Source organism: Leptonychotes weddellii, chromosome 5, assembly GCF_054177405.1.
Source record: "Leptonychotes weddellii isolate Sample4059 chromosome 5, ASM5417740v2, whole genome shotgun sequence".
In the NCBI taxonomy this organism is placed as follows: domain Eukaryota; kingdom Metazoa; phylum Chordata; class Mammalia; order Carnivora; family Phocidae; genus Leptonychotes; species Leptonychotes weddellii.
In genome coordinates, this window is record NC_138373.1 from 140,306,838 (window position 1) to 140,331,749 (window position 24,912).

The 24,912-nt window shown below is 36.8% G+C and overlaps 1 protein-coding gene across 12 annotated transcripts in view; it reads right to left on the reverse strand.

Annotated features, from left to right (window-relative positions):
- ANKS1B (ankyrin repeat and sterile alpha motif domain containing 1B) overlaps window positions 1-5,474 on the reverse strand; it is a 432,537-nt gene extending 427,063 nt beyond the window's left edge. For all 12 annotated transcript variants that reach the window (XM_081822238.1, XM_081822237.1, XM_081822236.1 and 9 more), the window contains exons 1-2: window positions 4,848-5,474; window positions 2,718-2,790 (exon numbers count right to left, since the gene is read on the reverse strand). In XM_081822238.1, the coding sequence (XP_081678364.1) occupies window positions 2,718-2,790; window positions 4,848-5,459 (685 nt within the window). In that variant the 5' untranslated portion in view covers window positions 5,460-5,474. The remainder of the gene's footprint in view (window positions 1-2,717; window positions 2,791-4,847) is intronic.
- Window positions 5,475-24,912: the final 19,438 nt, after the last annotated feature.

Below are 24,912 nucleotides of genomic sequence, written 5' to 3' on the forward strand. Positions count from 1 at the left end.
TTATTCTTATGTTAATCCCCATACATTACATCATTAGTTTTAGATGAAGTGTTCCATGATTCATTGTTTGTGCATAACACCCAGTGCTCCATGCAGAATGTGCCCTCCTCAATACCCACCACCAGGCTAACCCATCCTCCCACCCCCCTCCCCTCTAGAACCCTGTTAGTTTTTCAGAGTCCATCGTCTCTCATGGTTCGTCTACCCCTCCGATTTCCCCCCTTCATTCTTCCCCTCCTGCTACCTTCTTCTTCTTCTTTTTTTTCCTTAACATATATTGCATTATTTGTTTCAGAGGTACAGATCTGAGATTCAACAGTCTTGCACAATTCACAGCGCTTACCAGAGCACATACCCTGACATCATGAAGTTCTTAAAGAAAGGGCTAATGTGTGTTTATCTCCACATGTGTATATCCACAGTGTCAAACACCACATCTCCCTTGTGGTAGGGCAAGGTGGGGAGCTGAAATTTAATACATATCTACGTAAGTCTGACCCCACCTATATGCCATTGGACATGTCTCTACAATGATCGTATATCAATATACTCATTTCTGTTGGTCGGGAAATTGAATGAGTTGCCGAAGGTCAAGAGCCTAGTAAATAGCAGAACTGAGATTTGAATTCACGTCTGTCAGACTTTTTATTTCACCATGTGATTTCCCAACCACCCGTGGTACCCAGTAATATTTGTGGAATTTGCATGGGGTTATCACCTCTCTAGTCCATCTAGCCACAAGAGGGAAAAGCCTGCAGCCCAGTAAAGTTGTAATCCACAATGACCTAAAGGCCAACTGGAATGCCACACAGCATGGTCAATCACTTAGTGTATAATTAATATACAATTAAGAGGCAAAAATTAAGGGACATACAGAACCAGACATTATTAATAGTAATGAATCTGTGCGGGCTGAGTCTCTACTTTCATTTTCATTATCACTGTAGAAAAATAGTAAATAAAGGCGGGGGTAGGATGGCAGTATAAATGGCAGAAAGAGGAGAATTAGGGGAGATAATCTGTGGATTTGTTTACTACTAAAGTGCCCTTCAAAGGCAGCTTTTCCTGATTGGCATTTTTAACATTTACCCTTATTATAACATTACCCTTTCATTACAGTCATATTTATATTTTTTATAATTCTGTGGTATTATCTGTTTGAAGAATTTTAGAGCATTAATGTTCAATATCACCTAAGTCTTCCAGTAGAGAAGCTCTATGTCCCTGCCTGAACATTCTCAGTGTCAGGGAATTTTCTATTGATGAAAAAAATATAAAAGCTCACCTTTGTATCAGTTAAAAATGTGCATTCCTACACTTTCTTGAAATTATTCTGTAAGCATGTCTGGAAGAACTATGTAGCAACATACATTCCTAGGCTAGTTCTCTGAATACTAGAAAAATCCTCAGTGTTTATCAGCATTTCTGTATGAGAGACCTGGCTATACATGTTATCACAGAGCTAATGTCATATTTGTGTCATTAGACATATGCACACAATTTTGGTACTTTTTTGGATAATTTTTCAGTTTTAAAAATCTAAAATAAATATGCATTTCAGAAAAAAATTATGTAACCTTTTAAACAATTATCATTTAATTAAAATGGGGTCCAGTCATATTAGAGTAATTCCTCACCTGTCCCAGTATAGGAGAAATGAGTGAGGTGTTCATTTAGGCCTGAATATCCCCTTCAGTAACTGCAACCTCAGATTTCCATGTCACTTCTCATCCACCCAGGCCCAGTGCATCATAAGAGAGCCATTTTCTAACTTTTCCGTGCTTAAGAGTCACATGGGGTGCTGTATAAAAAGCCCCGGTGACTAGTCAAAGGGCCACAAAATCCCATAGCTGTTTATCCTATGATATATTTAGACTTCTCTCTCACAGACCTTAATCTTATCATCTCTACAAAACCATCAACTATCACTACTAACTTAAACATGAGTTCTTCAGAGAGCTTAGCAATCACTTGTTTTAACTCCAAATTGTATAGATCTATGTAATAATCTATGGTTATACCACTACTTAGTGGCTGGGTAGAAATGTAGACAGATCTTTTGATTCTTTCCAGAATAGTAGTTTCTCTAGCATGAACTGGACTGTTATTTTTAGGTTTAGCTATCTGGTATTTGACATCACCCATTAGTATGAAGCAAAAAGTCTTCAAAGAAAGTTGCAAATGGAATTCCACTCTGAGCTTTAATTATAGAGAAAAAAATAATACTTCATAAGGGTAATATATTAAATAGTGATTGCAAAATCAACTATTTGTGAGACACTCTGCTAGGCATTCTGAGATACATGAAGATGAGTAACACATAGTTCTTGCCATACTGGAGCTTATAACCTGGGGGTAAGTTGTTAATCACTCTGGCCAGGATGATAGGGACATTTCACTGAATGGGAAATCGTAGTGTATCAGGTCATAATATTCCACAACACACTGAAGTGCTTCATACTTAGCTCTACAAAAGTTGAAACTCCATTAATGCTAACTGGCATAGCACGTGGGGAAAAAAAATCTCTCAATGTGCTGAATTGATGTACTTAAAATTGATATTTAGAGGTCATGGTTGTTTGATATGAGTGGAAGGAAATAATTTATAGCTGCTGTTATTATGATAAAAACATGAAATTATCTAAAGCCTCCTATAATTTTCTAGCTAGTTCTTGAGCACATTTATTAATTACAACATAAAAGAAAGGTTTCCTTACTTGTGGTCTCACCATTCATTTCTTTAAGTTCACTGTTAATTCCAACATCTATGGAATTCATTATTTTGTCAATCTGTGAGAAACAAAAGCCATATAAATAAATTATTAATTCACTTTTAGCATTGCATTTTAATATAATTTTCAAATGCCAGCATCATATATTCTTGATATTACTACTGCAATACCACAATTAAGAGACTGACTGAGAAAGGTTTAAAAGGAAGCAGACATCTTTTGAATTGCTTTTTAAAATATGAATTATGTTTCCCTTTCTTAAATATTCAAAATCAGATCTTCTCTTTATATTTCTTAAAATGAACTTTGTTTGGACCTACATGGGTCAGTAAGTTAGGAATTGTGTATTCTTTAAACTCAGAAAGGGATGGGCTGAGGATAAATTCATGTGAACATGTCCATTCTCAGGCATTCTTCCTGTTCTCAGAGCATGCATCTCTCTGACTGGGGAAGGGGTGGGTTTCAGTCTGCGGGTGTGGCCATTGGAACCTAGTTCTTACTAAATGGCTTGACTAGCCACAAGCTGATTTGTGACACGTAATCGCAAGAATCCAGGCATGGGGAAACACCTTAATTCTAAGAGATAGGCTAAATGTTAATTAATCCTACTGCATTCCAAAAAGATTTTGGATGTTATTCACAGAGTTAATAAATATAAGAAATGGAGAGATTTGAATAGACTATCAATCTAGTAGTACAGTATTTATAGGAAGATATGACTATCTAAGCTTTAGCCATTTATGGTTTAATCCCCTCATCATCATCCTAGCAACCTGAGTAAGACAGCAGGTTTCAGAGAGGACAATAAGCATTACTTAAATGTCCCATTTTGCTCACCCTGAAACAGATGCAGAGAGATTAAGTGATTTTCCCAAATAGCTCAATTCAGAATGTCAATATCAGACATTTCTAGTTCTCAGAATACTATAGTGACCTATTGTGCTTCAAAACCCAATCCACCTGGCACAGTTTTCTGAGGGAGAAAATGTGACATGTTAGAATGAAATGCTAAGGGAGAGTGTGGTCCATTTTTTGAAGAAATTCAAGAAAAGGCAAGGAACTTAGTTATTTTATGACGTAGTCCTCTTTAGGGACAAAGGATGATATTTCATAACCTTGCAATGGCGCTTACTTTCTAACTAATTCTATAAAATGAAAGACTTTGTCTTTAAGTAGAGCTTAAATTGGTGATACATGACGTCAACATATTTTTCTTTAATGTCTCTCTGATAATTGTAAAAGGGAAATATTAAGTAATTTGGGTTTATTGTATGGCACTTGGAGAAGATCCAGGACTATTCTCTTTCTTTCCTTCTTCCTTCCTTCCTTCCTTTCTTTCTTCTTTCTTTCTTTCTTTCTTTCTTTCTTTTCTTTCTTTCTTTCTTTCTTTCTTTCTTTCTTTCTTTCTTTCTTTCTTTCTTTCTTTCTTTCCTTCCTTCCTTCCTTCCTTCCTTCTTTTTTTTTTTAGAGAGAGAGAGCATGAGTGGTGGGTGAGGGGCAGAGAGAGAAAATCTTAAGCAGGCTCCATGCCCAGTGCAGAGCATGACATGGGGCACAATCTCACAACCCTGAGATCATGACCTGAGCCAAAATCAAGAGTTGGACATTTAAACAACTGAGCCACCTAGGCAACCCAAGCCAGGACTATTCTGTTTACCATTAAGGTTAAGATTATAAGGAGCTTTTCTGAAAATATAAGATACTTTAAAGGGGGGACGAGCTAATAAAGAATTTAGCAACTAGCAGAATGATACAGAGCTGCAGGAATACAAAGATTTTTTCTCAATTTGTCAGCTGCAGTGCTTGGTAGGACATAATGTGAACATTCTCTTGTACCTCATAGCTAGTTATTACTTCTGCTTGATATCAATTTCTATGGAAACAATAGATTTCTCCACATGTGTGGAATTGTGTTTGTTTTTACACTAGCTGCGAAATTATCATGCATTACCCCTAGAATCTTGCCCTTCCACTTGGAACTGTATGTGTCTGTTAATTTTTTTTGTTTTTTGTTTTTGTTTTTTGCCTCTGAAAGACTCAAAAAACTGAAAACTCTTCCCCCAAACTTCCCTTGCTCCAAAGTCTTATATAAAGAACAAGAAGAACAAGTCTTACTTCTTCCCATTCAGAAGTGAAGGACGGTGTTCTTTCAGAATTCCCTTTAGAACTATGTTCGGCAGTTGAAGATTCACTCCAGTTAACTCTTGATGTTTTCTCATTTGAAGGGTATGCAATGAGATCAGAATCTGATTTAGAGACATTTTTTGATAAATGCATGTCAATCAGGGCTTTTGGCAATGACCTTATTCTCCCCAAGGTACAGGCTCTCTCCACAAATCCTCCTGTGTTCATAATCCACTGGTCCCCATTCCGGGATCCACTCCTAGTTGTTCTTGTGCCAACAATGGTATGGTTTTCAAGTTGGTTGCTTTTTTTGTGAAAAATTGTTCGACTGACCACTTTGGGTTTAATTTTCTTTACCGAAGTTTCTGAGTTATTTGCTATTGGAGACTTCTTGAAAGGCAAAGGACTATTTGCCAAACTGACTTCATCTTGTCCTTCTTCACATTCATCTCTTTTCCCATAGAGATGAAATGGATTTTCAGGGGACTCACAGGCTGGAGAGGATCCATGGAGAAGGCCTGCAAATTGCCCAGGATCATATTCTTTTAGAGGATCGCTGTCCTCCTGCTGAGAAGGGCCATCTGCAAAAGAGAGGAAGAACATCAGGATGGTTGTTTATAAGGACTCCAAAAGCTGATACAACAGCACTGCCTTTTCAAACTTGTGCAATACCCAGACATTTTATTTGTTGGTACAATGATGTCCTCACTTTATGAAACACTCATGACCCTATAGTACCATGTATAAAATGAATTTGTGTGTGTGTGTGTGTGTGTGTGTATGAACCACATCTTCTTGACATACCTTAGGGTGCATTTCAAAGATATGAATTGAGTACTAATTGAGTAATTTTATATTGTTCTTCCTTGTCCTCAGAGCATATACTTTATATTGAATAACAAAACTGAGTTTTCTTAAAGTGAAACACCCATGTCCAAACCTTCACAATAAATGAATCATTGTGCAGAAGGACATCAGGCAGGTAAATCAAGATCATACATAATGACATCCCTTTGCCCTTCTCCCAGAAAATAAATTCAGAAACAAAATCTTTGAAAGAAGTATAATTAGAAGTAATTTAAGGTTTAAATTAAGAAGTAATTTAATAATACTGAGAATATTACTTTAAATATAAAATATAAAATTAAGAATAATTCTATAAGTTATATACTTTAGACAAAAAGGATTTGTTCAGGCTTAACATAGGCAAACAATGCAATCCATAATATCACTAAAAAGTGAGACTCTTTTACAAGAAACTGATGTTGAGCTATTAACACAAAGCTATATTTTTCTTTCTTTTTTTTTAAAGATTATTTATTTATTTATTTGACAGAGAGAGAGAGACAGCGAGAGAGGGAACACAAGCAGGGGGAGTGGGAGAGGGAGAAGCAGGCCCTCCACTGAGCAGGGAGCCCGATGCAGGGCTCCATCCCAGCACTCTGGGATCATGAACTGAGCTGAAGGCAGACGCTTAATGACTGACCCATCCAGGCGTCCCTATCTTTTTCTTTCTTCTCTGAAATAGCATTAGTTATTTTTAATTTTTTCAGATCTTTGAAAGTGTAATGCAGAAAAGAAAAAAGAAATATTTACTGCTTTGTAATTTTTTCTAGATAAAACACAAATGTTTTAAGATAAAACATAAATGTTCTCTGGGACTTAAAATATACCATGCATTTTTATGACCTAATTTGTCTTTTAAATATATACTGTAAAACCCTGGCCAAAGAACTTAGCAATGGAAGTCAGTATATTTTTTTGATTGGTCATTTTAGTTCATATAGCTGAATATTTGCCACAATCAAAAGTTAAATTACCTGATAAGCTCATAACCCAATCTTGTGAAAGAGTCAAAAATAGCCAATGTGGTGGATAATAACAAATCCAAAGTTGACTTGCTGACTTGAATTTTAAGTACATTAGTTATTACTATAAACTCCAAACACCAAAGTTTTCATAAATTAACAGGTATGTGCTATTTAATAGGCACTGAATTAGGAGTTATATTTACATTTGATCTGCATAACAGTCCTGTGAAATGAATGATTAATAATAATTATGATTATCTGATAGAGATATAGCCAGAATACTGCATTCACATATTTAAACAAATTGGCAACCATAATAAGTCTCAATAGGTATTTGCCCAGAGGATGCTACAGACAAACCAACTTTCTTTATTACAGTTTGGTCCCAAGTCCCTACACGTTCTCTCCCTAGTTGCTGACTGAGGCAGGTTTGTTCCTGACCTTGCATATCCCCATACCTAACCCTGGTTCCTGTTTGGTTTTCCAAGTAGAAGGTGTCCCCCTGCTCTAACCTTGTCACAATGATATCCTGAGATGGAAGAGAGAAGAGTGCTAGGAAGAGAGGTCCAAAAGACAACAATTTAAAGGAGGAGCACTCTGTGCCCACCCAGTACTATAATAATTTCTCTGTCTTCCCACAAAAACTGCATCCCTTTCCAATGTAGCAAAAGTATGTCCTTGATAATAACTCCTTTAGTCCTTCCCTCAAGACAGAGACCCTTCCTGGGGTAGAATAGTGAGTGGAGAGTGAGTGAAGACAGCTCCGAACTCTCTTGAAAGCTAGAGTTTATGGCCTATTATATCCATTTTTTGGAAGTAAAAATGAACACTTAAACAAGTTACTGAAGTTTCCCTAGCTAGTAAAAGGTTAAGCTGAGATTCAAACTAAGATCTATCAGATTCCCATATCCACTGGCCTGGAAAATATATTACTATTTAGATAAAAGAACAATCTAGGGTTCAAAGGCAAGCAAGTAGACTCTTTGTGGGAGGGGACGTATTTCTCCTGTTTATGATTATTCCTGGAATTTGGGATAAGTGAACTAAAAAAGTTTTTTTTCATTTTCATGGAAGCAAGATAATACCAAAAGGAAATAAAACCTGACATTCTGTTCCAATGTATTTTCTCCTTTTTGTTCCTATGCTACTTGGGTCCATAGTGCTTTACAATGTAACAGGTTGGTATGGATGACAGTAATGGGTAAGTAATGTAAAAGGAAGGAGGAATTCAGAAATAAGGAAGGAGGAATTCAGAAATAAGGAAGTTTAGAATTTTATTTTGAAAGTTGCTAAAGAAGGCCAAAGTGTTTGATTATGAAAAGAAAATTGACAATAATCAGCCTATTGTGGGAAAAAGATTCTGTAAATCTCAGTCAAGAGGTTTTTGACCATAATCATGATAAATGAGAGTTTTAGGGGCATAATTTTATCTAAAGTTTTCTGTGAATATTATTATTAGGTTATCATCCCCTCTGTGGTTTTACCAAAATGACTATAATCACCTCAAAATGCTTTATATTGTCCAAGTCCTCTAGTGATAAGCAATCACTTCCCTAAGTAAAAGGAAATTTAGGTATTGGCATATAAGCATTGTCTTTTGAATAATAGTTCTTAGCATCATGATAGTCGGTAACATTTTTGTTAAGAGTTGTCAAAAGGCAACTACTACTTGCTTATTTCAATGGCCAAACTCTAAAGATTACTCAAATCAAAGAGAATAAGAAGTCGATATAAAAGCTCCCGAAATGCTAATTTGGTGGATTGATGGCAGGTATGGCCCCACTATGCAACAGCTCCCTGTAGCCACACCCTACTCTGGATCCATTCCTCCCACGTGACTCTGGGCATGACCGTGTGCCTTGCTTTGGCCAATGGGGCAAGAGCCAACACAACAGAAGCAGAGACTTGAAAGGCACTTGTGCACTGGGGCTTGCTCTCTGGCTGCTCTTGCAAGCTTGCTGCCAGGTGAACAAGCCCAGACTCGCCTGAGAGATGATGAAATACATTACCCAGCTGTTTGAAATTATAGGCTTTATTGTTTTTCAAGTATGATGAGGCTAACAGATCAGGAGACAATTGCCATCGAAAAGATAAACTGTTATAGATTCCAAGAGGAGGGAGGATGCCATGCCCTGGGTGGGGGACATGGGGAAACACCAAAGTTAGTTAGGAGGCAGAATGAGTGAGGGAAAAGGTGGGCCAGAGCCTTTATTGTGATTTCTCTGTGAAGGAATGGGTGAAACAGGATAATCAGGTTTAGGATTGGCTAGTTTGAATCATTTCAGCAGCTTCTGGAGCATAGGGATTATCCCTAGTTGTTTGATACCTGGCCCTGGTGTGATTAGGCCCGGTGAAAAGTGGCCCAGAGTGTGGTTGGGGTATGGCTCTGGATTGGTTGGTTGGCATATGAAAGGCATGTTTACTATCTCTAAGATTTAGCTAGCCCTGGGAGGGGCAGTTCCTCCAGGGTCACAAAGGTCCCAAGATGTTAAAGAATGAAAAAAACAAAACAAAACAAACCTAAAGTAAAAAGGCATGGTTGATAGCCCAGCCATCTCTGTCACCTTAGACAATAGTCAGCCAACTTTCTGACATTTGAGTGAGGTCATCCATGACCTACCAATCCCAGGCCAATATGCCAACTGACCACCCATGAATGAAAAAACCTAGCCAAGATTAGCTGAGGCTGGCCCAGACCAGAAAAAAACACCAGAATCATGAGCTATATAAATGGCTATTATTTTAAGCCATTAAGTTTTGAAGTGGTTGATATACCATGATAGATAAATGATTCAGCCTGTACCCCAGTTTTCAAAGAAGAATTAATACATTGTTCAAAATACATTCTGGTAATGTTTATATTTTCACTTCTGCAAACAAAGATAGTAATAGTATACACCTATAACTGTTGTGAAGACTTAATAAAATAATAGAAGTAAAGCAGAACAATGCCAGTGGCACAGAACACATTAAATATATGTTTCTGCTATTACAACAATTTTTAATCTAAAGGATTTCATTTTTACAAATGTATTGTATTAGATATTCAATAGTGATTGTATTAGATATTCAATAAAGACTTATTTTGACACAGTAAATACATGGAATTTACTCCTTTGTTTCTGCTTATATATTTTTAAAATATACTTTGGAAAGAATTTTTGCACTTTCTTACTATTTTTTTATATGTAACTGAGGTAAAGTATATAGATTAAACTGTTTTCACAATTTGTCTCATTTAATTTCACACTTCTCTTTTGATAAGTGGATGTTTCATGCCAAGGTACAGAACTAAATATGTGTGAATTCCAATCTGATAGTTACTCAAAGCATCATTAGCATTTCAAAGAAATGTCAGAGAAAGTATCCAATAAGTAAGCATTTCAATCTCTTTTTACCCATCTTTGCCCCTGATCTTTATCATATAAATACCTGAATAACAATAAAACCCCAAATTTCATGTCAAGATAAAAACAAATTATGGAAAATGAATGATTTCTTCTTGTATTATAAAGCATAACTTTTGTCTACTGGGTCATTTTATTCCTCTTTAGAAAATAAAAAATTTCTCTATTTCCAGGGATTTGAGTGCTGATACTGATATTAGTAGAAATTCTGTGGTGTTGGTTGTTACTTTTCCTCTCTCATTTGTGATTTTATTTATTTGGGTCTTTTTTCTTTTTGATAAGTGGGGCTGGAGATTTATCAATTTTATTAATTTTTTTCAAAGAACCAGCTCCTGGTTTCATTGATCTATTGTTTTTTTAGTTTCTATACCATTTATTTCTGCTCTAACCTTTATTATTTCCTTCCTTCTGCTAGCTTTAGGCTTAATTTGTTGTTCTTTTTTTCTAGCTTCTTTTGATGTAAGGTTAGGTTTTTATTTGAGATTTTTCTCGCTTCTTGAGGTAGGCGTGTATTGCTATATACTTCCCTCTTAGGACTGCTTTTGCTACATCCCAAAGGATTTGGACCATTGTGTTTTCATTTTCATTTGTTTCCATGTATTTTTTTATTTCTTTGATTTCCTGGTTGACCCATTCATTGTTTAGTAGCATATTGTTTGACCTCCATATATCATCAGGGAAATACAAATCAAAACTACAATGAGATATCACCTCACACTTGTCAAAATGGCTAAAATCAACAACATAAGAAACAACAGGTGTTGGTGAGGATGTGGAGAAAAAAAAACCCTCTTGTACTGTTGGGGGGAATGCAAACTGGTGCAGGCACTGTGGAAAACAGTATGGAGGTTCCTCATAAAGTTAAAAATAAGAACTGCCCTATGATAGATATTTACTCAAAGAATACAAAAGTACTAATTCAAAGGGATACATGCACCCCAATGTTTATAGCAGATTATCTACAATAGCCAAATTATGGAACAGCCCAAGTGTCCATTGATTGATGAATGTATGAAGAAGATGTGGTATATTATGGAATGGAATATTATTCAGCCATAAATGGAATCTTATTGGAATGGAATGGAATATTGGAATATTTTTCAGTCATAATAAAGAATGAAATCTTGCCATTTGCAATGACATGGATGGAGCTAGAGAGTATTACACTAAGTGGAATAAGTCAGTCAGAGAAAGACAAATACCATATGATTTCATTCATGTGGAATTTAAGAAACAAAACAAATGAGCAAGGAGGGGGGGAAGAAGAGAGAGAGGAAAACCAAGAAACAGACTCTTCACTATAGAGAACAACTTGATGGTTATCAGATGGGAGGAGGGTGGGGGATGGGTTAAATAGGTGATGGGGATTTAAGGAGTGCACCTGTGATGAGCACTGGGTGTTGTATGGAAGTGTTGATTCACTATATTGTATACCTGATGCTAATATTATATTGTATGCTAACTGGAATAAAAAAAAACATATATTAATGGGGTGGGCACCTGGCTGGTTTAGTCAGTTAAGCGTTGGACTCTTGTCAATCTCAGGTCACAATCTCAGGGTTGTGGGATTGAGCCTCTTGTCAGTCTCCATGCTTAGTGGGGAGTCTGCTTGAGATTTTCTCTCTCCCTCCCCCTCTGCCCTTCCCCCTGCTCTCTCTCTCCCTCAAATAAATAAACAGCTTTTTAAAAAACGTGTAGTAATGAAAGAATAAAATGAGCACACGATAGCAACAAACAAAAACCAACTATGGGTAATAACTTTAATAAAGCAGGTATCAAGGAATCCCTGTGGCCCTGGAAAATGGATGGGCAAAACTGAATCAGGTGACAGCAACAAGATCCAGAACTGGATCTGCAGCTGTGCAGCTGTAGTCGTGAAAAGAAAATGAAATTGGATGGACCTTGCAAGCATGAAATTGCCTTTAGATTCTGATTAATCAAAGGAGAGGGCCCAGCACTAAGCAGGATGCTGAGCAATGGAATCTGAGAACAACTAGAAGAACTAGAAAAAATTCTGCAAAAAGACAATAGGAAGCAGCTTAAGCCCTTGAGAATCTTAGGAATATCCAATAAAGACATGATTTTAGTAGGGCTAGAGACTTAATCTGAAGAAAAACTTTCAGGAGCAGAATCCAAATTCAGCAGAGTGAAAACACCAGAGACGTCAAGGAGAAAAAACATTTTATATAATGGGGAAATGGTAGTGGCATGGGAAGCGACGGTCCAGAGGAGGGAGACCTTGGACATAATAGTAGCAAAATACAGTGTTCAACTGTGAGACTACTACTTTGGAAAGCAAAGTAAATGGAGCTCTGGAGAACTCTGAAGTAATGGGAAGAAGTCTTTCTGAATCAAGCAGAGAAGCTCCCCTGTTTCTTAATACTTCATGGTAACAACAAAGGAAAAAGTCCATGAGCAGTGAAATGGGTAAAGTTATTCTCATATGGTATGGCTCATGCCTATTCTCATATAGCAACCTCTTCTGAATGAATAATCCAGGACATCTCTTCTCATTAAACATGGGAAATAAAAAAGGATTTTAATAGAAGCCCATTTAAAGACATTGCAAGAAAAATAAATGAAAATGAATGAAGAGCCAATGAAAACAAACAAAAAATATGGCCCCACGGAATTTGAAAACTGTAACCTAAAACTGAAAAGTATTTTTTAAAAATTAAGAAAATCATCTAAGATCTGAAGAACAACCTATACCATAGTAGAGGAGCTCAGATATGAGATGGCTGGTCATTTCCTTTTCTCTTTCCCATTCACTCCATACAATTCAGTCCTAAAGTCAATAGATGAGGAAAAGTGGCATCTATACCTTCAGTGGAGAATGGGGATTTGTAGTGACCCCGAGTTGAGAATCAGGGCTCAAGCAGGGTAATGGTGGTGTCCATGTTTGGGGCAACCCAGAATGGCATGTTGGAGTCCATGCAGGGTTAGGAGGGTGTCCACATGTGGAGTAGTCCAGTATGGAGTGTCAGGGTCCAGATGGGGGTAGGGAGGAACCTATGGAGGGGGAGTGGCCTAGTAGGAGTCAGCAAAGCAAGGGGAATATCCCTGCAGAGGGGTGGTCTGGGGTGTCAAAACCCAAACAGGGCAAGGAAAGTGTCCCCGTTCAGAAGAGAAAAGTGTTTGTGCATGGAGTTGCCTGGTATGGGATGTCAAAGCCCAATCAGAGAAAGAAGCATGTCTGGCAATGGCCTGCTATAAGGTGCAGCCTCAGGAGGATGAGCAGGGTGTTTACACAGAGAGATAAACTGGCATAGAGAATCAAATTTCAGTCAAGGGTAGAAAGAAATCTGAGTGGTGAGGAAGTGGATCTGGGAAATTGGTTACTTACAAGGGGTTGATCGAATAAGCAACTACACTAAGGATAATGGGAACCAGATTTCACATTAAACTGTTTAAGGGAGAATTTTTAAATATGAAGAGGAAGAAAACTAGAGTGAACTTTGTGATGTTGGATTGGAATTGGAGATACCAATGTTTCCAAGATATATAGATAAAGACAGATGTAAATATGTATTTGTGTATGTATGTATTTACACATATATATTACCTACCTCTGTCAACTAAGAAGGTGTGGGAAATTGAAATTCCCCTGGTAGTAAGTAAAGCCTACATTTTGGCTTCTAGATATATTTTTAACTCAAATCAGCAATGATCCATTGAGAAATTACTGATATCAGGGCCAGTGCAGGGAAGGTGCAAGATGAATCTGGAACACCTTGTGCCAGAAAGCAAAGAAGTCCTCAGAATGATGAGATATGTTAGGAGGGTAGAGAAGCCAGTTTGACTGGGCTCCAACTGTTTAAACTGCGGACAATATTAGGAACAAAATAAATAATGACAGTTAATGGGTTATAACCTATTAAATAAAATAGGAACACATGAGCCCATAAAAATATATAAATAAATGAATGATTTAAAAGTTTGATTAGGAATGGGAAATTTAAATAATTTCAAATGACCTCCCCATAAAATACTTATTAATTACAAAGTGAAAAAGAGTAACTCTGTGGTGAAGAGTTCAGGGAGGTACTATCTTAATCAAACGATGAAGGTGAACATCACCAGTAATAAGGCAAATAAAAATCTTGGCCCACCTGATAGGATGCAATGAGAAAAACACAGAATCACTTCTGGATTTTCCTGCCAAAGATGCATAACCTAAATCTACTCATGCAGAAATATCAGATAAACCTAATTTGTGAGATAGTCTACAAAATAACTGCCTGTAATCTTCAAAAGTGTCAAGGTAATGAATGTCAAGGAAAGTGAGAGGAACTATTCAGATGGAAAGAGACTAAAGACACATTACAACCAAATGCAACATGGAATCCTCAGCTAGATTCTTTTTATCATGGAAATTATTATTGAGGAAAGTAGGAAAACGTGAGTGAGGTCTGAGGAATAGATGGTAGCAATGTATTTTCTGATTTGGTTCCATTGTGGTTGTGTGGTTGTTTCCTACAAACAAGTACATTCTAGAGTGGCACAGGACATGCCATGATGAAGTAGTATTTTTCTGTGTTGTCCAGGAATGCATGGGGTCCCCAAGATCTTCTCAGGGGTCCCATGAGATCAAAACAATTTTCATACTAATACTAAGACATTTATTTGCCCCTTTCACTCTCATTATCTCATGAGTGTGCAGCGGAGTTGTTCAGAGGCTACATGATGTATCTTTCCATAGTGGAAATGGGTGATGACTCTTCAGGTCTCACTGTAGGAATTGGCACACTATCACTTCTCACATCCACAGAGAGAATAAAGTCATGTGTCTAAACCTAAAGTAAATGGAGTGGGGATGTAAAGGCCACCTGCTGTACTGCAGTACAGTGTCACATGGCAGAAGAGGGAGTGAAGAATTGAGAGCAGCAATCACATCTACCACAGGATACTTTTAATGTTTCCCTTTTTAAATTAATGCTTTCTCTAATTTTTGGATAGATAGCATTTATTAAGTATGTTCTTTTGTATTCCAACTTCGCTGAGAATTTTAATTATGATTGAATATTGAGTTTATATCAAATGGTTTTCTTTTTTTTTAATTTTTTTTTGCGAGAGAGAGAATGAGAGAGAGCACGAGAGGGAGGAGGGTCAGAGGGAGAAGCAGACTCCCCGCCAAGCAGGGAGCCCGATGCGGGACTCGATCCAGGGACTCCAGGATCATGACCTGAGCCGAAGGCAGTCGCTTAACCAACTGAGCCACCCAGGCGCCCTCAAATGGTTTTCTTCACCTATTGAGTTGATTATGTAGTCTTTCTCCTTTAATCTGCTAGTGTAAATAACATATTTTTTTTATGTTAAACACACTGGATATTAATGGGATGAACTGGCCATAATGAATTTTCCTTTTGATGTCCCACTAGATTTGGTTTGCTAGTACTTTGTTTAGGATTTTTGCATCTATGTTCATGAATGAAACAGGACTTTAATCTTTCCTTCTTATACTGTCTAGTTTTGATATGAATCTTACTAGTGTCATACGAACCAGTTGGAGAAAATTCTCAATTCTTCAATTCTCTACAGCAGTTTGTATAAGATTGCAATGGTCTGTTTCTTAACAGTTATATTTAATTTACCTTTAAAATAATCTTGACTCAACATACTCTTTGTGGAAAGATTTTTAATTATTCATTCAATTTCTTTAATAGCTGTAGGACTATTTGGGGTTTCTATATCTTTTTGAAGTTTTGGCAGGTTATAATTATCTAGAATTTATCCATCTTTCTCAGTTTCAAAATTTGTTGGCACAAAGTTGTTCATAATTTTTTCTTAGTATCTTGAATCTATGTAACTGTAGTTACAGTCCTTCTCATTCCTAATATAGTTTGTTGGTACAGTCTCCCTTTCTTCTTTACTGTTCTTACTAGAAATTACATCTACTTTTAAGTGTATAAAATATTCTCCTTCTGATTTTATATATTAGTTTCTATTTCTGTTCTTTACCACTTCCTTTTTCCTACTTTTCTGTTTTTTTCTATTATTTCTTATAAAATTTCTTAAATTTGCATTTAGCTCGTTAGTCTTCAGCATTTCGTCTTTTCTAATATAAGGATTTAAAATTTCTAAGTTCCACTTACACTGCTTTCACCATGGTTGATATTTATATTTATATTTTTGTTGAAATATAAACATTTTTAAGTTAGAATTTGGTGTCTCAACTCATTTTTCATGAGTCATTTAGAAGTGTGTATTTAAATTCACATTTTTATGGGGATATATATGGGAGTCTTTAACATAATTGAGTTCTTGTCAGAAAATGGAGTATATATGAATCTGAGTCTTTGATATGTATTGAAACTTGCTTATAGCCAAGTTAAGATAAATTTTTATCAATGTTCCATGACAATAACATGTATTCTCTAATTGTTGGGTACCAAGCTCTATGTATTTTACTAGATTAAGTTTATTAATTGAGCTGTGAAAATATTTCATCAATTGAGGTATGTTGAAATCTCCCAGTTTTAGTGGACTTATGATTTTTCCTTCTACTTCTATTAAATATATATATATGATGTATATCATATGCATAATTTTTAAGTGCATACATATTTAGAATTTTTATATTTTCCTGGTGAACTGAACATTATAATATTCTATAGTGACTTTTTATATCCTGGAAAAACCTTTAGTGTTAAAGTCTACTTGGCTTGAAACTGATATAGCTACCCAACTTTCTTTGAGCTAATATTTCTTGGGTATAACTTCTTTCATCTTTACCTTCTGTGTGAGTGTGGGGGGGCGGGTGTGCCCTTAGCTATAGATGTGTCTATTTTATTTTATTTTATTTTTTTATTTTTTTATTTTTTTATTTTTTTTTATTTTTTTAAAGATTTTATTTATTTATTTGAGAGACAGAGAATGAGAGACAGCATGAGAGGGAGGAGGGTCAGAGGGAGGAGCAAACTCCCCGCTGAGCAGGGAGCCTGATGCGGGACTCGATCCCGGAACTCCAGGATCATGACCTGAGCCGAAGGCAGTCGCTTAACCAACTGAGCCACCCAGGCGCCCCTAGATGTGTCTATTTTAAAGAAGATAAATCTGGATTTTGTTTTCCTACCATCTAAACAACCTCTTCTTTTTAAATGGTGAAATTAGCAAATTTATGTTGATTTTGGTGGTTACATATTTCGATTTTGTTCTACTACTTTACATTTTGACATCCATTTATCTTTCATATTCTTTTTTATGTCTATTCCCTTTTTTGTTATTTTTTTCTTATTACTATTTTTTTCTATGTCTTGGAATTTATATAGTTTATTTTTATTCTTTTGGTACACTTATAATTTTACCATTCATTTTTTTTTAAGATTTTATTTATTTATTTGACAGAGACAGAGACAGCAAGAGTAGGAACACAAGCAGGGGGAGTGGGAGAGGGAGAAGCAGGCTTCCCGCTGAGCAGGGAGCCCGATGTGGGGCTCAATCCCAGGAGTCTGGGATCATGACCTGAGCCGAAGGCAAACGCTTAACGACTGAGCCACCCTTACCATGCCCTTACCATGCATTTTTAATTTAACAAAGTCTAAAGTTGAACAGTACCTTATCCACTCACTTCCTCAACAATTTTAAGATTTTAAATCACTTGTAATTTACTTGTTCTCTAATAAATGCTGTTATCAGTGTTTTAATTCTGTTTGCTAACTTTTCCAGATCATATGTTATTATTTTATTCAGACTATTTTTATTTGAATTTGCACACATGTTTACCATCTTATTTATTCACTATTACTTCCTCAGAATGCCCTGAGATCATTTTCTTTCGAGAAGTAATCCTTGAGGTTTATCTTTTGGAAAAAATGTGTTGGTGGTAAATGCTTTCAGTTTTTTTTTTTTTTAAAGATTTTATTTATTTTTTTGACAGAGAGAGACATAGCGAGAGCAGGAACACAAGCAGGGGGAGTGGGAGAGGGAGAAGCAGGCTTCCCACAGAGCAGGGAGCCCGATGTGGGACTCGATGCCAAGACCCTGGGATCATGACCTGAGCCGAAGGCAGACGCTTAACGACTGACCCACCCAGGCGCCCTGCTTTCAGTTTTTCAACTAAATGACTTTATATTACACTTTCATTTATTAAAAATAAGGTTTTTAAAGTTCACAATTTTAGACTGATGATTATTTTCTCTCACACCTTGAAGATACTATTGTATTCCTTTTGGCTTCTATCATTTCCTTGATAAGGTGGCTATCATTATACCTATGCTTTTGCTGCAGGTGATCCATCATTTCTTCACCTGCTTTGAGAATCTCTTTTGTATTTTTTAATTTCATAATAATGTATCTTATTGTGGATTTCTCTTTGTTTATCCTGTTTGGAATACAGTGTGTTTCCTGGACCTATGATTCCATGTTTCATCAGTTGTGGAAAAAAATTCAGTCATTATCCATCAAAAAGCTTCCTCTTCTATATGTTCTTTATTATTTCATCCTGAATGTCTGATTAAGTGCATGTTACCCTTCTTATTCCATCCTTCATATCTTTTCATGTCTTCTATATTTTTTTGCCTCTTTGCCCTCTCTGCTACACTTTGGGTAATTTCTTCAAATTTCTTTTCCAATTTACCAATTCTCTCTTCATCTCCGCCTAACCTGCTATTCTGAAATTCTGTTCATGTAGAATTTTTTAAAAGATTTTGTTTATTTATTTGTCAGAGAGAAAGAGAGAGAGAAACAGAGAGAGAGAGAGAGAACACGAGCAGGGGGAAGGGCAGAGGGAGAAGCAGGCTCCAAGCTGAGCAAAAAGCCCAATATGGGACTTGATCCCAGGACCCTGGGATCATGACCTGAGCCGAAGGCAGACGCTTAACGACTGAGCCACCCAGGTGTCCCTCTTTTAGAATTTTAAAAATAATTTCAAGTGTTATATTTTTCATATCTAGAAATGTCATTTATTTTTCAAATTTGCCTGCTATTTACTGATTGTCCTTGTTTTTACTCATCTTCATGATTGGGCATTTAATTCTTTAAATGTATTATAACTTTTTAAATTTATTATTGTTTTATTTCCTATTTTCAGTAACAATACCTATAGTCACTGGGGACTACATATGTATTTGCTATTTTTGATGACACCTACTTATTGTGATTTGCTTTTTAAGGTGAATAGAAATCATTTATTGCTACCTCATTACTTGATCTTAATCTATGGAAGCCTGTCAGTTCCCTCCAGAGAGACTTTATATTTGCCTTCAGCTTCCCTTAATAGTCTTGACTCAGCCTCCTAACTTGAACCACTGAACCAGGGCACAGTGTTCAAATAGCAGTGCTATTATTGACATCTGCACTCAGAGAAACATTGACTTTCTTTCTTCTAATACACATTTCAGAGAGCACAGCTTGTTAGAGCAAGCAACATCTAAAAGAATGTGTCCTATTCAGAATATATTTGTTCTGCTGCAGAAAGATTATCTCAGAGCACTTTATTCTGCCATAATACTTTGTAGCAAAATGTTTTTATTATAAAAATGTGTTCATAAAGATTTCAATTAAAAAAATCCAGTTTTTAAAAAAAATCAGCATGGAGTCTGCTTAAGATTCTCTCTCTCTGCCCCTTTCCCTCACCACTGACACCCCCACTTGGGTATGCGCTCTCTCTCAAAAAATAAAATAAAAATAAAATAAATAAAAAATCCAGCTTATTTTGACTAAATGATTTTACCCTACTAAATAGGTAGAGTTAATAATAAATTGCCTTGCCATGCATGTTAGTACTTTGTAATATATGACATAATATATAAATCAATAAGTAATCTTGAGTATTAAATAAATGAAGAACAAGCTTACTATAATTATGAGCTCAAATAAAGCAAATCCTTTTTAAAATAAAATTCCCCTAAAATGTATATTTATAAAGAACACAAAAGAAATTCATGGAGTTTTGGTAATTTTTAAGCATTCCAATTACTCTATGATATTCAGTAAAAATGATAACCATGCAAAATAACCATAGAGTGTGTTTTGTATTTAAATCCTAGATCACCTAAAGAGAACAAGGAGCTAAACTTTGGTAATATATGTGGTCAACATGGCTCAACAAGCTTTTAAAAGGGTAGTGGGTCTTATCAGAAATATTTAGGAGAAATGTTATTTTTTATTCATTTATATTGTAATTATACGAACCATGTAGTAGTTTATTTATCTGCCTTGTTTTCTTAGTCATAGAACTCACACACTTTGGCTAGTATGTTCATTTATATCCAAATATTAAGAATGTCTTCTCAGGTTACATATATACTAAGACACAAGTATGAATCAAACAAATAATAATGAGCCACAGAGACAGCTATATAGAGTTCATATTCTCTTAATTACCCAAGTTTAAAAATCAATTGAAGTTTCCAAAGATATGTGAAATTAATTTAAATAAATACCAATTCCACGCTTATTTCAAAAATTACAAAGGCCTAAGATTAAGATTCCACACTAGGTAAGGGGAACCAACATTTATTATGCCTCTTCTATGTTCACGGTCATTCGATCTCATTAGGTCAATCCCCACACAAATCTTTGAAGTAGGTATTATTATCACCCTTAAACTGATAAGGAATAGCTAGTAAATAGAAAAGACAGTATAGGATATAAATCTGGCTAGTCCAAAACCTGCCTCTTTCCGTTCCATTACAAGGTTTTGTGCTTATGTTTTACCCAAGAATTTCCTACAGCATCAACACGTGTCCTATTGAGACAGGATAGGGAAAGCAAGAGGGGCTTAACTCCTATAAAACCACTGGTCTCAGGCAAGGGTTAAAAGTTTCTATACTCAGAGACATACACCTCCTTCCGGGAAAGAGAACAAATGAGAGATAATAGCCATCAGGGAGTAATGGTTGTCTGGGCAAAATTGGAAGTAACAATTTAAAGCCTGCTTGCGCAGGTATTTCTATTTTCCAGGAGCCCTAAAAGAATGTTGACCATGAAAAAAGGCATCCTGTGACTGTGTCCATTAAAAAGTAATGACCATAAGATAACGACCATGGGACTGAAGGACTCTTCCCCACTCCCTGCCCCTCACCCTTTGGAAAAGTGCCTTTATAGCCTTGCATGCTAGCCCTTCAGGGAGTGACATTCCTTCCTTGTCAGCTCCCTTGTATACAAGCTATCTCTAATAAAGTCCACCTGGTTTCTTTCTCTTGAATTCAGTGTTTGTTTCTATAACATTGAGACTCAAGAACCTGGTTTTGGGGGTCCGGTAACACTGTCCTATTAGTATTATTGGATTTAGAAAACCACCCAGTGGTTCCCTCTTCAGGTATCAGCAGTGATCTTTGGGTATTTATTCTGATTGCAAAATTAGCCCAAAGATCATTGCTATGCTTAAATACTATATGGCATCAGATCCAGCATGCAATAAAATTCCCTCCTCTAAAGAACTTAAGATCAGCAGCTGCCTTTCTGAAAATGCATCCAGGTAAGCGCTGTTCTTTCCTGGCTTCTTAGCCACATACTCTGCCAGATTCAGTTTTTAATGCAGAAGCCAGAGGCTGCTGGAGTTCTGGCAGCTCCTGGACCAGAACAGACCAGGCTGTTTGGCTCTGATTTCAAACATTTATAATCTTTTCTCTTGCTCCCTGTGCTCAATATAGGAAAGAGGCTATCAGCCAATTTCCCCACCGTTTATAGCAAATCCCAAGGCTTCCTCGTTTCCAGCTGCTAAGCTGCCTGGGCAGACTGTATTACTAAATTATTGTATCTTTTTGGTAGAGTGCCTGATCTGTCTTGGCATGCGCTTTGCATTGAAAGAAGCTCCTGTTGCAAGCAAAGGAAGCTAGCTACATTCACCCTTCCCACACGCCTTTCCTCTGTTACCCTCAACCACTAACTTCTTTGTTTCCCGTGTATAAACCAAGTTCACAGGGCAGTTTCTCATCTATCTCTGACCCCCTAGGGAGTCAGGGATTTCAAAGGGAGTTCTGTGCTAGGAGTAATTCCCATAGCCTAGAGCCAGATGAATAAATGGCTTATAGTGAATAACTACATTTGGAACCAAGAGGTTTTGTTTCTCTCTTACCAAAATGTATTTCTTTGTAATACTGAAATCACTGTAACCATGTATTTTCCTAAACAGAAGAGACTGTATTGAGGGAAGAGAGGAAAGAACCCCTTTAACCCAAGTCTATTGTTTTGAAGTGTGTAGGTCCTGGTTTTAACTTATTTTGAAAATGATTTCTGTTTTTATACTCTCCCAACTGGTTGTGAAAGTGAAACAAAGAACTGCCCTGGAGAAATCAAACAAAAAAAAGTAGCTCTGTAATCTTTAAATTAGAAAAGCAATTTCGTAATATAAAAAGCATGGACATTATTTTTAATTGCTCTAAAATGAATAATCACTCTGATTCGATTTTCAAAAGCCCTATCCTGAATTTGAACTCAAAGTCACCCAAACACCCTCAGTAAAAGCTCTGGAATGTAATGCATTCAAATGTATCCTGTGAGTTTTCTATTCCTGCGAGCAATGAGCATCCTAGATTTTTCTCACATGCATCCCAAGAGATGTCTCATTTCAAAAGAGCAGGAAAGTCATCAAAAGTGTAATCCTATTAACAAGACACACCATAGAAAATATACAGAAATGTTAAACATAAATTATATCTAGCAAGTTATGTTTTAAATCAACACTGCTGTTGCTATGGCAAGAAATATTTCGTGTAAAGTAAAAATGCTCTATAAGGGTTTGGGGCTACAGCCATGGCAACAATGGGACAATGACTGCAGTACTGCTCAACTCTGCTAATGTTTCTGTCTGACTCAGACGGAGGAACTCGATGTGCATCAAATGCATGTAAAGCGGCCTAGAAAATCGATCATTTATTGCTATTTTCCACATGATTCCACAACTGACTAAAGAAGACATTGAAAGAATAGCAGAGAGCCTAAACAAAGGATCTATGTTTTTTTGAGTTTCTTACGGTCATGGAAGCTGGAGAGTTCCACTATAGTTGAAGTGTTGGTAAATGGCATATTCAATAGCAAAACATCTCACAGTTTTCAGGTTGGGGGCATCATGTAGTTTTCCACAAATAGGAAAAAATGAAATGCAATCAAATTGCAACTTCTACCACTTAAACACAGAAAGGGAAATATTAACTTAAAGTAGGGGCGCCTGGGTGGCTCAGTCGTTAAGCGTCTGCCTTCGGCTCAGGTCATGATCCCAGGGTCCTGGGATCGAGCCCCGCATCCGGCTCCCTGCTCAGCGGGAAGCCTGCTTCTCCCTCTCCCGCTCCCCCTGCTTGTATTCCCTCTCTCAGTGTCATTCTCGCTATCAAATAAATAAATAAAATCTTAAAAAAAAAATAAAAAAAAATATTAAAGTAAGAAAATATGGAAAGCAATTTTCCAGCTCTGCAGAAAAGAAGGCAATTCTAATTTCTCTCCTCCTAGCCTCTTAAATCCATTCCAAATAGGCTTTTGTTCCATATTCCTCCACTGCAAGGTCCCTTATCAATGTCAGCAAAATCTCCACATTGCTAAAATGAACATTTCATAATCCTCATCCTACTCGATCTGCCAGCTATACAATTAATACAGATAATCACCCTTCCTGTATGAAACAGTTTCATTTAGCTCTTAAGATGCCATACTCTTCTGGTTTTCATCCTACCTCACAGACTGCTCCTTCTCATTCCCTTTGCTCATTCCTCCTCATCTCCCCAGTGTCTAAGCACTGAAGTGTCCCAGGGCATGGCGCAGTTGACCCTCTTCCCCTCTGTGTACATTTATTCCCTTGCTAGTTTCATGGCTTAAAATTTCACGTAAACAAGGACAACTCCTACATTTGTATTTTCAACCTGATTTCTCCCCTTAACTCCAGACTTGAATATCCAGATACTTTAGAGTCATTCTCATGCCTCATTTTCTCTCACACCCCACACCCAATTATATGGTGAATCCTGGTGGCTCTACCTTTAAAGTATACCTGTAACCTTTCTATTTTTCACTCATCTTTACCCTGGGTTGCTGCAGTAGTCCCCTAGCTGGCTTCCCAGGTTCCATACTTGTACCTCTTCAGATAATTCTCAACACAGAAGTCAGAGTAATCCTAGTAAAACCAAGTCAGCTCAAAACCCCTCTGCTCAAAACTCTCCACTGGAACCTCAATTCACTCTGAGTAAGAGCCAAAACACTTAACAATAGTCTATGAGGCCACATATGATCCCACCCCAATTCTGTAACCTAAGCTCCTAGTATTCTCTTTTTCACTTACTTACAACTAGATATCTTGTTTCCCTTCTATTACTTCAACATATTAGGCATTCTTCTGTGTCACTGTCTTTGTACTTGTCATAGTTCCCTCTGCCTGGGACTGTCTTCCCTTAGGAAGCCACATGGCCCCCTCTAACACCCTCTTCAAGTGTCTATCACTAATGAGGCCTTCCTTCATTATCTTCTCAGTGAGGCCTCCATAGATCACTCTATTTAAAATGGTAACTTATCCTTATCCCATCCCCTGCTTTATACTTTCTTCATGCCACCTATCAATATCAAAAATAGGTATTTTACTTATTTATGCTGCTCTCCCCCAACCAAACTCCAGGAGGACAGAGATTCTTCTTTTTTTTTTTAACTGCTGTATCCAGAGAGTAGAACAAAGATTAGAACATAGTAGATAATCAATAAATATTCTCTGAATGAATTAATGAATTAAATATATATATGTATATTTGCATGTGAAGAACAATCCTAGAGTAATATTCACCTCAGTGTTAATAGTGGTTAATAATAGGGGCACCTGGGTGGCTCAGTTGGTTAAGTGTCCAACTCTTGGTTTCAGCTCAGGTCATGATCTCAGGGTCCTAGGGCTGAGCCCTGCGTCAGGCTCTGCATTCA